The sequence below is a fragment of the Glycine soja genome, chromosome 20, assembly GCF_004193775.1.
Source record: "Glycine soja cultivar W05 chromosome 20, ASM419377v2, whole genome shotgun sequence".
NCBI classification, from domain to species: Eukaryota; Viridiplantae; Streptophyta; class Magnoliopsida; order Fabales; family Fabaceae; genus Glycine; species Glycine soja.
The window spans coordinates 982,996-1,000,413 of record NC_041021.1 but is presented as its reverse complement, the minus strand read 5'-3'; the positions used below and the strand labels follow the sequence as shown (position 1 = coordinate 1,000,413).

Genomic DNA, 17,418 nt, shown 5'->3' with positions numbered 1-17,418 from the left:
ATATTGGTGTTTTTTATTATCTTAAATTTAGGATACGAAATATGCCTCAACAAATTTTAAGGGCAATAATCCACAAATATAGTAAAGTAGAGCAATGGCTACGAGATGGCTGCTTGTCTAGAGTTACGTATATCCTTTTAATTTGATTATTGTATAAATATAAAATACCAATTTTACATGTGTTTTATAGACAAAAAATAATTGTAAGTATGAAAGGAAAAATTAAATATAATTAAAATTAACTAATTTTAACTTAATAAGATTACTTTTAAAAATATCCTTCAATTAATAAGAATAAAAGACTTTTTTAAGTTTGATATCAAGTAACTTAATACATATTTTTGTCTGGAAATTAACATAATTTAATGAAACCATCTAATTCTACATTATCTCATGTATAATAAATTTGTTAAGTTTTTTAAATTTTTTTGTTTATTTTTTACTAATTATTTTAAAAATTACAATTATTATAAAAATGGTCAAATAATTATTTTAATAAAAAATAATTATTAAAATCGCTAAAAATTTCCAGAAATAAATAATTATAAAACTATAAAAATAAACAATAATTTTTTTTAGAATTATTTTCAAATTTTTTTTTGAGTTTTCAATAATTTTTAAAGTCACGAAAAATCATTTTTTTTAAAATAAATTAATTAAATAAATTTAGATTATTAAAAAACAACATAAAGTATGAAACTATGAACATAATGACTAAGGAAGGACTAAAAGTAGATTTTAAAAAATTTGAGAGGCTAATAAATATAATTTTTTAAAGACAAAAAATAATTATTCAAATTTAAAAGATAAAAAATATATTCAAGACTTTTTAATTAAGATTAATAGTTATTTTTGTTCTTGAAAATATATAACACTGACAAATTTGTTTTGAAAGATAAAAATTTCAAATTTTAGTTTACAAAAGTGAAAAAAGTGGGATGAATTTATCTATCCATTAACTTCTACATATTATCGTTGAGACGAATTTGTCTGCTATCTTTACATTTAGGATGGAAATGACTATTTACCTAAAACATAATTTAATTTTTATCTTTCTCTTTTTTAATCATTGCAAGCATAACATCATAATGAATATTTGAAAAAATAGAAAAACAAACATAAGTTAGAACAAATATAATATTAAACATAATATTAATTAATAAAAATAATATTTCAAAACAATAGATAGATTATGCTTATTAATCAATATTATGTTTGTTTTCCTATTTTTGAAATACTAAGTGTAATGTTGTTATGCTCACAACAATTAAAAATAAGGAGGGAAATATGAATATTAAATTATATTTTGGATAAATAATCATTTTTTTCTTCTAAATGTATAAAATGTTACTAAAATCGTCTCTGAACATGCAGATAGGCTCTTTCAGGATAATCGACAAAAGTTAACAAATAAATGAATGAATTTGCCACACTTTTTTAAAATTAAAATTTGAATTTTCATATTTCAAAGATAAATTTATCATTGATCTACACATTTATGATGAAATAACTATTTATTTTTTCAATTATTATAAAATTTTTACACAATACATAAAAGTGAACTCATTCTAAAAATATATAATATTTTTATAGAAACTAAAATAAAAAAAATCTTAATATTTTTGGAAATAAAAAATATGTATTTATTCAAACCATTTTTAATTATGAATTGTGAACCCGTGAGTTGTTTATTCGAGTGATATCAAATTTCATTCTTTTAAGTATAATTTTAAATTTAAATATTGTGTAGATAGAAAAAATATAATTAAGAGTAAGAATTACACTAATAAAAATTAGTCATCTACAAACCTTTGGAAACTCTATTTCAATAACATATTTTAAAAAATTATGAATTTTTTAGGAATTTTAATTTTGAATAAGGGGAACAAAATAAGAGGCGGAGAGGGACATGTCAGTCGTACAGTACAGTATATGTGCAGAGAGAGAGAGAGAGTGTAGTTGGGTAAAAATTTCCCGTATGTGTTGTGTAACAGTCCCTCAGACTCAATCAGCAGCTAGAAAGAAAGATTGAAGCATTGCACAACACAGATAAAGGTGATGACCTCATTATTTCACAATTGCTCACAAATCATCACAACCCTCATCATAACTTTGGACCATCTTGTGATATTACCTCTCAATTACATCTTGACACACTCATTTCAGTATTTTTCGTGTTAATTTTCATTTGGGTCGGATAAAATGGTGTAAAAATTAAACCTTTATTTTTTAAATTTTTTTGCCCCTCTTTCTCTCTCTAGGATTTTGGCTTTTGAGTTTCTCTCTCTCTCTTGATGTTGTATCATCTGTCAGATATTAATGGGGCACTGCAGATTCCTGTGGTTTGCAACTTGGGTTGGGGCCTTTTCAACTCCAGCTGTCCCTATTTGTAGCAAAGAGCAGTTGTTGGGATGGGACCAAATAGACCCATCCTGAACCTCTCTGGTTTTTCAAGACAACAATCAATGTCATTTATGATTTGTGTGTGAATTCTACCCTTGAAAATTTTCACCAAATGTTTAAGGTTTTTACTTAAACCTGAATTTATTATCTGTGTGTTTGTGTTTTTTACTCTTTAGGTTGTCTTTATCAGATTGATGTGATTTTTTTTTAATTAGGATGAAATTAATGCTATCTAATTGAAATGTTGTCTTCGATGGTATTTGTTTCAAGTGTTTTGGGAAAATTTTGGTGGGTGAGTTTCTTCTCTTTTACTGTCACACTCAGAATTAGGTTTTACTACTTGAACTGTGAATGAAAACATGTTAGGTGGCGTTGAAGAAATCTTTTTATTGTTGGTTGGTTAATGTGTCAGAAGCTTGACAGTGCGTGTGACTTTGTGCATCCATTTTTTCTTTTTGTTTTTTCTTTTGTTTTTTATCATGAATATTTTGCATCCAGTGTTTTAAGGTGGAGATTAGTTGTTAATTCAATTGAGTTCTTATAATACTCCGTTTTCATACAACTACTGAATGGATTCTACAGTTGAGTAATTCATTGGATGTTAATGAGGTTGGTTTTCTTGCTTCTGTTAAGTTGTTGGATCAAAACTATTGAGATTAAGAATATTTAATGGATTTTGTATTCGAGTACAAGGTGGCTTTATTAACTTCCAATCTGGGAAAAAGACTTTGAACCAAATTGTTAATCACTGTGTATATTCCTACACCCTTTTTTACTTTATGAGATTTTAATTTTTAACCTTACAAGTTTCACTGATTCTGAGGCCTTTCATGCCTAATTAGTTACTACTATGAATTACTGTCTGTTCCATGGCATGGACAGAAAACAGAATATGATGCTGAGTGTGTTCAGTGAAAATGAGTTCTACAGTGGCTATACTTATGGGTGAAAGTTTTGTGGGCCTGTGCTGTTAAAACTGTTGTTATTATCAGTAGGGCTAAGCTGAAATTTTTTTTTTTATTGAATGGGAAATAGCTATTTTGAATGCCCTTTGCTTTCCCTTGTAGTCTTATCTATTCTTCCTTCTTTGTTTGTTTCTGGAAGGTCTCTTTCTCAATCTGAAATCCTAGACGGTTATTACATTGATTTCATTGACTGGCGTTCGCATTAATTTCTAGGTTTCATTTCCCTTAAACCGTCATGTATTGCATCCATGATTTTATGGTTGTCAGACTGAGATATTTTTCCATGTTCTAATTGGACTTCTTTGCCTTTTCATTCATCAGCAAGTCAGAAATTCACAAGTGTCTGGTTTTCTGAATTTTGAAGTAAATCACCTTTGAAATTTCACATACCTCATAAGTTTTTTGGGAAACCATTGGTATTGAACTCTGTTCAGCTTCCTGCTATTTTCTGCACATCAGGCTGCACCTTGTAGTCCAACACATCTGCTCCCTAAGTTTATAGCATTTAGCATGCTGGCAAGGTTAATATTTGTGGTACTCACCATAGAACAAATCAGAGTTTGTGGCATATAAGATGGCCTTAACCTAGATTTAGAGCAGTTAGTTAGAAACTTTTCCTCTCCTTCTAATAAAACTCGGTAGTTGCTTCAAACAAGACTAGATGACTGTGGATGAAGTGGATAGTAGCTCTGAGTGGAGCAGAGAGCAGGATAAAGCATTTGAAAATGCATTGGCAACTCATCCGGAAGATGACTCAGATCGTTGGGAGAAGATTGCCGCTGATGTGCCGGGGAAGACTATAGAAGAAATCAAACAGCATTATGAGCTCTTGGTTGAAGATATTAACCAGATTGAATCCGGTTGCGTGCCTCTTCCATCTTATAATTCTTCTTCAGAGGGCTCAACAAGCCATGCCAGTGATGAAGGAGCTGGCAAGAAGGGCAGCGGTCCTGGGCATTATAGCGGTGAGTCTAATCATGGAACTAAGGCTTCAAGATCAGATCAGGAACGACGAAAGGGGATTGCTTGGACTGAGGATGAACACAGGCAAGTTTATTATTGCTTATATAATTTGAATAAACCTATATATGCTAGTATAGGTTACATTTAAATGGTTATTCTTTCAATCTCAAGTTTATGATGTTTAAACATATGCTTTTTGTGGATAGTTGTGGTTGTCTCTAGTTGTGGACTCTGTATCCTATCCAATGCATCTGGCATTCTGAACATCATGATATATTCTGAGTCACAGTTTGCTTATATTCCTCAAAAAATTTGTTTGCAGCTTTTTGTAAATCTCATTTTTATTTTACATTTATCTGTACTGACTAATAAGATGACATAACATCCATACTCCTTAAAATTGTAACAGTTTTAGGTGTGGATAGTTCTAGTTGTATCCAGTTTGCACTCTGCTAGTTCCATCTCAACAGGCATTATGATTATTAACAACTATTTCCAATGTTGTCAAGGTCAACAACCTACTTGGGATCAGGAGGGGGGGAGGGGGGGGGGGGGGTGCAAGATCATAAAACGTAGGATAGTAAGATCTTGCCCAAATTGTAAAATTACAGATAATAAATTCAAAACAACTCGAGAGATTGGAAGGTTGGCTCAAGACAGCAAGGTAGATGTGTGAGAGACATGCCAGATTGGAAGGTTGGCTCAAGACAGCAAGGTAGATGTGTGAGAGACATGCCAGATTGGAAGGTTGGCTCAAGACAGCAAGGTAGATGTGTGAGAGACATGGCGTAGATGAACAGTGGTTCAGAACTTGGGATGAATGAGATGCTGTGACCTGCGAATGGCTTGAACAATAGATGGGATCTGTTTTGGGAAGTAAAATCAACAATTTAGGGAACAAAAATGGGTTAAAATCCATGTTTATGAGAATCAGGTCGCGCAACCTGGCCCAAAAATCTATAATTTTAAAATCCAATTATGTTATTCTTTTCTTTTTCTATTCTACACTTTCTTTTACCAGGATAGAGGACCTAAACTGTCTTTGAATGAGAGAGTATAATTATTTTAATCTTCTGTGCAACATCTTTGAAGACATAAACCTATAAAAGTGCAAACTTATGATTTTAATTTAAGGATGTTCCATGAAAGTAGTTCTTTACTGCTGCGCTGATTTATGTTATTTGGTTTTATTTCCTGCTCTATATACTCTGTACTTATCTTCATTGGATGACATAAGTCATATTTTAAATTATGTCAAATTGTTGTGCTTATAACAGTTTGTCTTTTTGATCATAGCTTCAAGAAATTACTGTTTCATCTTACTGTAGTAGATACAAGTCTAGCAAGAAGCTTAAATGTTACATCTTTTACGGATATGCTCCTACAATCTTCAATTTAACAATTGTGGTCTAGATTGAACATTAATCTTATGGTCCTATATCAACTGCTAATTAACTAAATTAGAGCATATGATGGTAGTAGATCTTAAAACTGTAAAAAGATTTAACACTCACACCCTTGTTTTGTCAAACCACAAATGTGAATTCTTGCATCTGTAGATGGCATTGAGCTGTATATGCAGATTAGGGTTCTGTTATGCAATGGGGAAAGCTAGCTTAGGACGTTTATCTATGGCTTAGAAAGTGTATTATGTTGAGATTTTATTTGATTTTGTTCATGCTGGACTGAACCATTTTTTTGCAGTACATTTTCATAATCAAGTGCTTTTGTATCTTTAGTTTATATTTGTGGTCATGATTTTGAGATGTGTACTAGAAAGAATAGATTGACCATGAGAAGAAACATTTAGGTGGCCAGTTAAACCTTAAATAAATAGTTAGTTATAGGCTTCTCTGAAATAGAAAAAGTTGACTAATACTGTCCCTCAAGTCTTTCCTAAGCAAATATATTTAAAACAAAAAAGGAAATTGGGCTACCTATATGGGAATATTAATAGCACACAATAGTGGGCCGGATGGCCATTGGCTGATATTGGAAAGCAATCACTGGGCATTTTATTGTCATGACTGTAGTGGCAGAAATAGCTAGCAAAATTGTGGCAAATAGTGCTATAGTATCACCATGCCAATTGCAATCAAAACCCCCTTTTTGTTTCTGTTACACTGTCGATTTTAGGGGTAAAAATAGGATTTTACTCCCATTTATGGCCATAAGGATAAGGGAAAGCTAGGACTTTAGCTCTTTCCTGACCTTCCGTTTCAAGACACTCAGCATTTCTGAACTCTGAAGGATGCCCATCCACTGTTGTCAGAGACATTCTTTTCTCCAGCCATTTTCTACTTTCTATCATTCTCTCCTGTTGCTGGCTGCATTCTGTCTCTGTTTCCAGCCAACTTTCTGGCCACCTTGGTTCTTTTTCCAACCTTTTTCTATTGCAATCGGTATTTACTTGTATGTTTTGCTTAAGACCTATGACCTTTTTTTTGTTAATTATGAATATATCATGAATTTTGAGTTTTTTTTCCAGCATTTATATGTATGTAGTATAAATATAAATTATATAATCTAAATAAAATATCACAGTAGTGGCCATCTTACTATACTGCTGTAGCATTTTTGGGGTCAGTTGCTATTTGATATTGATGACTATTCTGTATGGTAAGTAGGTAACTTAGTTTCTAACCTCCCATCTAAATTACAATGTAATTCTTGTAGTCAAAGTGACTAACAATGAAAAAGCCATTGGCATAAACTGCCGCTTCATACATCTATTTTGGGCCTAATTTTAGTCAACATGTTCTTAGTCCCTTGTAAGTTAAAGATGTTTTCAGGGTTTTAGTTTGGTTTGATTAAAGGGGTTGATTGTTTGGGAATAGACCTCCTATTGGGAGAGTCTATGAGAGGATGCATAGGGAAGCTGTAGGGCATCATAACCCTTTTAGTTAGTTGTATGAAGGGGTTGATTGTAAAAAGTGGCAGTGATTAGTTAGTTGCTAGAGACTAAATATGTGAAGGTAGGGTCTGTTGAAGGGCATACAGATTGTAATTTGGGAACTTGTGAGTGAGTTGGGTGACTCAAACTTCTCAGCAGCCTAGTGTAATCGTTCTTCATCTGTTCTTAAGTCTGTTTCACATTGGGTCTTGGGGATTAGTGATAAAATCATTCTTGCTTTCAATTTTTGGTACTGGTTTCTATCATTGATGCAATGCAAATATGGCTGAGGCTGGGATACCTGCATAGCCTTGGAGTGCAATTTTATAATGCCTTTTGGGGCTCTATGAGAAAAAAAGATGAATCATATAGCGGAGGGTCCATTTCAGGATAAGGAGTTCTTCCTCAATCTTTAATTTGGCTTGGAGTTTGTGTTTTTCGTACTTGTTCTGATTCTCATTCGCAAAGTCATAGATCCTGATTTAAGCTTTTCTTTTATTGAGTGGCATTGTGTATTTAATTGGTGCATACTCATATTGCTATCCTTTTCCTTTTTATATTGCAAAATTTTACATTGCTATAAAGGTATTAGACACATTTTGGATTTTTTATACTTTTAAAGGAAAAAAAAAACATTTTCAACAACCAACTCATCTTAGATCAAGAATTTGTGATTAATTAACCCATTCTTGTGTGCTAGAGAAATTGAATCCAATTGGATATACTTCATAATTAGTTTTTGTAGATTTCCTTAAGGTAAGAAAAGATTACATCGCATCAGGCTTTGCTTCTTCAGGGGGGTAGAAATCATAGGAAGTGGGAGCAGGAGATCATTGTTGTACCCAGCTATGGTTCCTTGCGAGACTGAGCTTAGTCTGAGCTTGGAACCATGCTGCTGGCAATCTAATTACATGTACTGTTTTGTACCTCTGGTACTCACTATATATATATATATATATATATATATATATATATATATATTATCTTTGCTGATCAAAAAAAAAAAAAAGAAAAGATTACAGATAATAGGAATATCCTAACGTAAGATATCTCAATAGGTAGAATGCAAAACTATTTCCGCCAAAATTGTTAATAGAGTTTCTGTTTGGTAGAATGCTTTTGAAATAAAGATCTTCTAATGAGCTTCAGCAGTGTTAGTCACTTTACTTCCCCTTGTCCTTGCAATTATTTGTTTGTTTGTATGATTAAGACACTGTTTTTGCTCCATGGTTCATGCCGTGGTTGGAGTAATTACAAAATGTTGGTGAAGGATTTAAAAGTGCCATGAGGCCTGGCATTTAATGTTGCTAATTTGAAGTAACTGCAAATTCTTGGACAAAATTTCACATTACTCTGTAGTCTGAACAGAGCTTATATGAAAGACAAAATAAGATTTATTTATTATCATTTAATGGATTAGATGGGACTGGGAAAATGGAGATAGAGAGTAGAAACAAGAAAATATTTTTAAACCATGATTATGAAAAGACAACTGTATTTCATTCATGTTAATGATTTTCTGCTTGTATCAATCCTTTCTTTCCATGATACTTTGTTTTTTACAGTTAAAGTTTAAATTCATAAGTTTGTCAGGATAAAGCACTGGCATGCTAACAAATTTTGCAACATTTTCCACAAGTAGTTCTATTCTAGCTGGTTGTATACTGCAACGATTATGGTGATGCATAGATCTTGTCCTACTTAATTTCTGTTTAAGAAAAAGCAGGATTACTTTTTCTGGGGCATAGGGGAAGTCCCATCATTGGGGTGAGGCCTACAAGATCCTCCACTAGGAGACCCAAGGGAGGGGGAAAGGGGGTTAGTGTATCAGGATTGAACCTTTCACCCCAAGTACATCAGAAACACCATATGCCACTAAGCCAAAGGCTCTGGGTAGTGAAGGCAATATCAATCCATTTTTTGTTGTCCAGTTTATTTTTAGGGTTTCAAGATCCTTTATAAAGTACTGACAAATGTCTTAAGTTAATGTTTCTCAGCGTACTCTCTTTAACCAGAGTCTCACGTTGGACTTTCTGTATAAGCTCTTTTGCAACCCTAGGTAACATCTGTTCTGCAGCTGTGGTTGGTAAGAAATTGTGCTTATGTTGAGCTTATAGTGAATGAAGTTACAGACCTTGCAAAATCATAATCCTTTATGGGTTAATTACACTTATGAACCTCAAGAGTGGCTAATGTATGAAAATTGTGTTAATTATTTCTTTGGGGTTTTTTAGCACATTTCCTTAAGAACCCCATTGTTTGTTTTGGGTTTTACAAGAAATGTAGCACATAAGCAAATAGAATTCCTTTTAACTTCAAAAATAAGATCTGATAGAGATGGTTGTCTAGGTGTTTGAAGCCTTACATGCTTTAAGTTTGTATTGGATGAACATTTGGTTGTTTTGTAAACAAATTTGTTATTGGTAAATCCAAGATTAGGATACTATATAGAAAAAGTAGTACAAGATTCTTAAATGAAGTGTTCTGCTGCCATTTCATTTGCTGTTCTTTAAATCCACATGTGCAATAATATTTGATCATATTGGCAGCAGTCATATCACAAATCTGATTGTTGTCATCATTGTGCTTTTGTGTAGGAAGTATATTTGATATTAGGCCTACATATGTGTGGCTACAGTTTAATTTTGTTATTCACAATTGCTTGAGTTCTATAAGATTCTTCGACATATACAAATGGTCAAACAACTAATCAAGGATTCCAGAGTTGGATTTATTCCTTAGATTTTTCTGATAGTTTAGGGTCAAAAGAATTCCACTCTTAATCTTCCTTCACAAATATCAAAGCAATCTCATTTTTTTTAGTAGTACAGTTATTGTTATGATGCGTTTGTAGTTTTTATATTATTGTAGCTAAGTTCACTAGTAGGCATGGAACTTCAGTTATTACTTCAGGCACTATCTTGGTTGTCCTCAAACTCAGCCTCTGTTTCCCTTGCCTTGCCTTCTTTTAAATATATAGAGCAAGTTCTTTATATTCCTCATTAAATTCTCAATCAAACAATGACCTGGGGATGTTTTTTCCAACATTAGATTAGTCTCCATTAAGGACATGTGCAATTTCAAAAAGTATCCTCATCTCACAATTTGATTTAAGAACTTTGGCAATAATATAAAAAACTTGATGTAAGTTTTGTCCACATATGTGTGTCAGTGTGTATTTTGATGTCTTATGATTGTCATGTATTGTTTTTATTGTATAGTAGACAAGCTCATGAGTAGGCTTGGAAATTTGGTTATTACTTATTATTCCTGGCACCATCTCTTGATTCTCTTACAACTTAGCTTCTGTTTTCCGTTTCTTGCTGGTTGCCTTTTGTCAAATCTAAAGCTTTTGGTTGTGGTGCTCTTTCAGCACACACTATATATCCCTGCTTCATGCCGGCACACATAGACTTTAAAATGGTCACATAACAAAGCCTCTCTCTGATTCATGCAGCATGTTCTGAATTGTTTATCACAATTCAATGATAAATTCTGATCCCTGTCAAATTTATGCCTGACATATCATTCCTTTGTCCCTCAAAATAATTCCACTTGTCAATGTGCTAACCCAGTTTCTTTACTGCCAAAAATTCTGGTCTCCCATCCTAAATTGGTTTTACACTGAGCAGGGAATGAGCTGCTGACTATTCTTCCTTCCTGCCAAAAACAATGTATTTTTTATTTGATATTACCTGGAAAACAAAAAACATTAGAAAGAAATAGGATCAAATTTCAGGGTGAAGCTGGAGATTGATTGGTAACCCCTATAGTTAGTTTCATAGAATAATTGGATAGTTGAGTTAGTTAGAGGCAGAGATAATTAGACAAACAAGGCATGTTGCCTATAAATAAGAAAAGGGGTTGATAGGGAGATTGTATCTTGTGATTTGGGAGGGAATTCAGATTGTTGTGGGGGAGTCCAGGCCTCTCGAAAGTCCTGCGAATCATTTGCACTCTTGTTCATAGAGGCTTTCCTTTCTGATCCAGTTTCTGTTAGATTAAGCATGGAGTTTACATACTGTGCTGTCAGTGTGACTCGATGTTTTCTTTTGAAACTTAGAGCACTCTTGTTCATAGAGGCTTTCCTTTCTGATCCAGTTTCTGTTAGATTAAGCATGGAGTTTACATACTGTGCTGTCAGTGTGACTCGATGTTTTCTTTTGAAACTTAGAGCACTTATAATGGTGCTATGTGTTGCCTAGGATTACAAGTTTAGAACAGGACATTTGTAACATTTATCAAGTGAGGTTAAACAAGCAGGAAAGCTGTTACTAATGATATCTCTACTATTCATAAGCTAATTGCTGACTTTAATATATGCCAGTTACTAATGATATCTCTACTATTGATAAGCTAATTGCTGACTTTAATACGTGCCAGCAGCTGATGCTATATTTAATTTCTTCAGTAATGAGTTACAATCTGAGGATCAATGATTGTATCTGTGTGGACTTTACAGTTTTATGGTTACTGTTATTGAATGCTTTTCTTTTTTGGATATCAAATAGATGTATCCATATGCTAAGCTTTATTTTGTTTTAAAATTTCAAATTGGTTGAACAGGTTATTTCTTCTGGGCTTGGATAAGTATGGAAAAGGCGACTGGCGAAGCATATCAAGGAACTTTGTGGTGACACGAACTCCTACACAAGTAGCAAGCCATGCCCAAAAATACTTCATTCGTTTGAACTCAATGAACAAAGATAGAAGGCGATCCAGCATACATGATATCACCAGTGTTAACAATGGAGATATTTCAGCACCTCAAGGGCCAATAACCGGTCAAACAAACGGTTCTGCTGGAAATTCTACTGCCAAAGCAGCCAAAGCGGCCACCCCGGCCTCAACTGGGGTGCCAGGTGTTGGAATTTATGCAGCTCCAACCATTGGACAACCTATAGGAGGACCCTTAGTATCTGCTGTTGGCACCACAGTGAACCTTCCTGCACCTGCACACATGGCATATGGGGTCCGAGCCCCAGTACCCGGTGCAGTTGTACCTGGTGCACCGGTAAATATGGGCCCTGTGACGTACCCTATGCAGCATACGTCTGTTCCTCACAGGTGAAGTGCTGTTTAGAGGCCTAGTGTACAAAAGAAACAAGAGACTAGTGGTGGCTTCTGCAGTGAATGAAATTCTTTTCTTGACAATTGCTTTTTGCTTATTATATGCAACAATGAGTTATATGCATAATCTGTCATTTCAAATAAGCCATATGAGGAAGCAATTGAATGTATCCGTGTAGGCTGCCATGGAATGTTTGACAGCCTTGACATAGGAGAGCATAAAAGTACGGTTGTTTTGTAGACATTTGAACTGGCTATTATTAAACCGTGCTATAGAGGAAGGTTCTATGGATTTCAAGTGTAAATTATTGTTGCACTCTTGGTTTTTGTAGGAAATAAACTCTTCGCCTATGGTCTACCTTAACTTTATGTGTGTAAGTTACTACAATTGAATTGGCACGAATTATTAAGGTTATGCTTGGATTAAAGTTTGGAAAATACTTTTATGAATTTCAATGCATGATAAAACAAACCTAAATGCATCAAATGAAGAAAGAAATAAATTGTTTTCAAAAACGTACTTTTAAACTCGACCAACTTTAATCAACATAACATTTCAGAATTTCTTCCCTGGGTTAGTAAGTTGTTGGACCAAATGTGGGTACAATTTTTGCTATTGTGTGGATGATAATAAGATTTTGGGTGTTGTTAGATGCACTCAGCATTGTTACCGGTGCACCTAACACTTAAGGAGAAAAGACTAAAATATCCTTGATCCGTAAGCCTTTTAAGTTGATCCGTAAAAGACTTACGAATTAAGTTGATTCGTATGCGTTTAATATCAACATACAGATGAACTTAATCCGTATCAACCTTACGGATCAACTTAATCCGTAAGCCTTTTACGGATCAAGTTGATCTGTATGCGCTTAATATCAACATACGGATCAACTTGATCCGTATCAACCTTATGGATCAACTTGATCTGTAAGTCTTTTATGGATCAAGTTGATCCGTATGCGCTTAATATCAACATACGGATTAACATGATCCGTATCAATCTTATGGATCAACTTGATCTGTACGATTTACAGATCATTCTCACGCATACCCATCACAAATGCGAAGAAAGTGTAGGGACAATTTTGACATTTTCAAAAAATGTTGGGTGCACCAGCAATATGCTGAGTGCACCTAACAACACCCTAAGATTTTTTTAAAATATTTTTAAGGCCGTAGGAGGGGTTGTGTTATGCATATTTCCTAAGTTACTACCCACTTCCTCTATTCACACCCCAAGTTAATGTTCATAAGCCCACCAAAGGCCCAATAAACATAAGGTACACTAACAACACATCAAATACATAAGTGATTAATGGTGTTTTATTATTGAGCTTATTAAATTACATGAATTTTAAATTTAGTTTCATTTTGTATTTTTTATTCAAGCACTTCATTATGTCATTTAAGAAAAATGTGACACCACATCTATTCATAATTAAATTAACAAGAATCTCTCACTGAAACTCACACCAAGCATCATCGAATATTCATTTTTTTATATTTTCATCAAAGTAAAATTTAATTAATCTTGTAGTTATTCCAAATCACTTAGAATCATAAGTTAAGAAAATTATTATGTTACATACAACATCTTCAATTTCCATTTCCAATTCTGTTTTGCATATAGTTGTTTTCCAATAGATGTATGCCAAAGCGTTGTATGAGTTTGGGATTTTCTTGAGTCTTGCTTGTGAGATTTGTATGATGCTTCAGTGTTTTATTTATTATTTATCTTGTCTGATGTTGAAACATGTGAGCTTACTGTTAACTTTAATCAAGACTGATAACTATTGTGAAAAAAATGGAGAATCCTTACCTATCTTAAAAGCTAAACCAAAACCAAGACTGATAACTTTAATGAAATTCAACATACCAATCATCTCAAAAGAACTACTTTTAAACCAAATATTATTCCCCATATGCCACAATGACCAAACTACAGTATGCCACAAAAGAAAACAGAAAGACCTAACTTGTTTTCATGAAGAAGGGAACCAAGTTTTAATTAGTGTTGTTTAGCTGAGCAAGGAAGGACCACTTGCACACCCATCCACGAATAAATCGAGTACCAAGTAGCAAGGAAGGGCCACTTGCACACTCATTAATCACACCATTAAAACCTTTATATCCTTCTCTTAATACCTAATAGTAAATGCACATTTAAAACTATGCCACATTTTTATCGACTCTACCTCCATTTTTCTCAGAAAAAGATAATGAAATCAATCCTGAATTTCATGAATAAATGTATATGATATATATATATATAGGATATGTTATTACTTAAAATCACATTTAATTAAAAAAAACACACTCATTTAGCTATATAACTCTTTTTTGTATTGATTATTTTATATATACATATTAATTAGATTAATTTATCTTTTATATTGAAAGCAAATGTGAATAGTTTTCAGAGTATGAAATTACATTTGTGTTTTTCAGTTCAATCGCATAGAAATTCAAAACTTTAGATGGAGATGAATTAAATAAAAAAGGATTTTAAGTATAGAGTATTGTAATATTAATATTGAAAATTTTAATTTATTTCCAATTGCAAGACATACAAACATAAGAAATATATGTTGTACTAAAAGCATTAAATTACATAAAACGCTAAAATATTGTTTTTCAAATATGCATATATTGCTTCTGAGATATATTTAGTAATACTTGTAACCATTGCTAAAACTAATTTGGAATTACTCAAATTTTGTTTGAGATTAATTATGTTAAAGAATATAGATTCAATGAATTTGTTATTTTTTTTATATTGAGATAGAGTTGAATATTCAAAATTAATTCTTCTTATTAAAAACTTTTAAATATAAAAATTTAGTAGTAAATAATAAAAATTAATATGAAAATTGAAGAATCAGGTTAATTTAATTTAAACTTTTAAACATAAATTTGGCCTAAGACATTTATTTTTAGATACAACCCTGTTAACCTAAGCATATTGAAGTATTTTTACAACTACTCTTCATTTTTATCTCACCTTGGTCAGTTCCATCCTCGTCAGTTCAACAGGAAGCAAATTCGGTGAAGGCTTAAAGCTCAGCTAGATATATCTTATAGTAATTAAACAAAAGCGTAAAACATTTAAGAATACTCCGGGAAACAACTAGATCTATCAATTTTATTATTTCGTTAGTGATACATACATAACCAAAATATGATTTTTTGTTACAAACATTATTTTAAGCACCTTATTATGTATTTTTTTTTTCTTTTCATAGGTGTTTTGCATACAAATGAGGTTGATGAAATGAAATATGGGAAGGATACTCAATCCCATATACATCTTAGCTGCTAATATATGAACCCATATGTATACAAGAAAGAGGGTTCATACACAATGTGAAAAAGAGGGAGAATCCTTTCTTACCTTGGAGCTAAGCCAAAACTAAAACCTCACTTTAATTGAATCCATCAGACCAATAATCTCAGAAGAAATACCCTTAAACAAAATATTATTTCTCATAACTCATAAGCCCCAATGACAAAACTATAGTATGTCATGTTCCAAAAAAAAAAAAAATGAATAAACCGAATAACAAGGAAGGACACGTGAACATTCATTAATGACATTATTAAAATTCATTCTTGTTCTTAATATCTAGTAATAAATGCGCATTTAAAACTCACATCGCTCTATTAAATGTCTCACTAATCATTATATAATTTTTTTTTGTTTATTTTTAAGTTTCATTTTTTTAAAAGATTTTTATTTCTATTTATCTGTCTTTTCACAGTTTAAAATAACATTAACGACTCTTTTTGCCAATTATATCATTATTTTCATTTAATCTTTAATTAATTTACACATGTTTTTATGAAGTAGAAATGAAACAAGATAAATTAGAAAACCTATAACTATTTTATTATGATCAAGAAAATTTATTAAATTTCTTGATTTTTATTTAAAAACCTCAAAAGACGATAAAAATAAATATAAGAAGTGTAATTTATTAAATAAATAAAAAAATTAAATGACTGAAAATAAGTTATCTAAACTACCCTTATTTTAGGCAACAAAAATATGTAACTTCCTTACTTTATATTATAAAAAATAATAGTAACTATAGAATGAAAACGGAGACAAAGGAAAAACACACAAAACTATTCTTTATGAAAAACACACAAAATTCTGGAATACTTAGTTACTAGTACCCTCATACTATAATTACAATAAGATAATTTGAGTTAACTTTAAACAACCCAAAGATCTCTATTCTTTATAAAAAAAAATGCAGGAAGTTAAATTTAGATCACCAAAAGAGGCCAAATATTTATCCAAAAAATGCGCGACTTATATTTAGACAACGGGAGATGTCTGATCTTTACCCCAAAAAATGCATGGATATCATTTTTTTTTTCGAAGGCAAAAACAATTTTATTTTTTATAAGTGATAAGATAAGACTTAATTAAATCAATACCAACTAATGAATTGAATAATCTTGTTCTATCTCTTTTCATCTTGCCTATAAATAGAGAATATTCAGCCACTTCCTTTTCAACGACAAACATAAGTACATGTTTGGAATTGTTTCACAGTGAGTTGGGGAAAATGGGTTCCAAGGCTTTGCTCGTTCTTGTTATGTTCTTGGCTTCTGCCCTCATTCTTTCTGCTGAAGTTGCCCCCAAAAATTTGGATGAGAATTTTGATGCAAAGCATGGTATTTCTTTTCATGAGAAATTTTCACCAGTATTTGTTATTAGTTGTACGTTCAACTCAGATACATGTTGATGTTTTTTTCAAGTTAATATGCTAATTTCTGACCAAGTTTAATCAAGCATTAGGTTGCTAGAACTATTATGTAGAGAAATTGAACCCTTTCTATTTTGTTTTTATATTACCGAAGAATTGTATGCGCATTTGGACAATTATATCAATTTCAATGTTTTGTTAGTGATCGATGCATACGTAAACAAAATATGATTATTTTATTAGCATTCTTTGAAGTACCTTATTAATTATATATTCTTTATGTTTTGTTTAGTAGGTGTTGTGGATACAAATGGGGTAGATGAAAAAAAAGATGGTTATGTTAGTTGGCGAAGTGGTGTTCCATTGCGTTGTGCTCATCCTTGCTGTTATTGGTACCATGGAAGGTGTT

The 17,418-nt window shown here is 32.1% G+C and overlaps 1 protein-coding gene across 2 annotated transcripts; it reads left to right on the top strand.

Moving 5' to 3' along the window:
* The first annotated feature begins 1,901 nt into the window (after positions 1–1,901).
* On the top strand, positions 1,902–12,682 carry LOC114403709 (transcription factor SRM1-like). 2 transcript variants are annotated; one of them, XM_028366823.1, is made up of 3 exons: positions 1,902–2,055; positions 3,690–4,415; positions 11,791–12,682. In XM_028366823.1, exons 2-3 carry the CDS (start codon positions 4,030–4,032, stop codon positions 12,293–12,295), a joined length of 891 nt encoding a protein of 296 aa, XP_028222624.1. In that variant the 5' UTR covers positions 1,902–2,055; positions 3,690–4,029; the 3' UTR covers positions 12,296–12,682. The 2 variants fall into 2 exon arrangements, with proteins under 2 accessions (XP_028222624.1, XP_028222625.1); XM_028366824.1 differs by lacking the exon at positions 1,902–2,055 and having other exon boundaries at positions 2,089–4,415.
* The last annotated feature ends 4,736 nt before the right edge of the window (positions 12,683–17,418 follow it).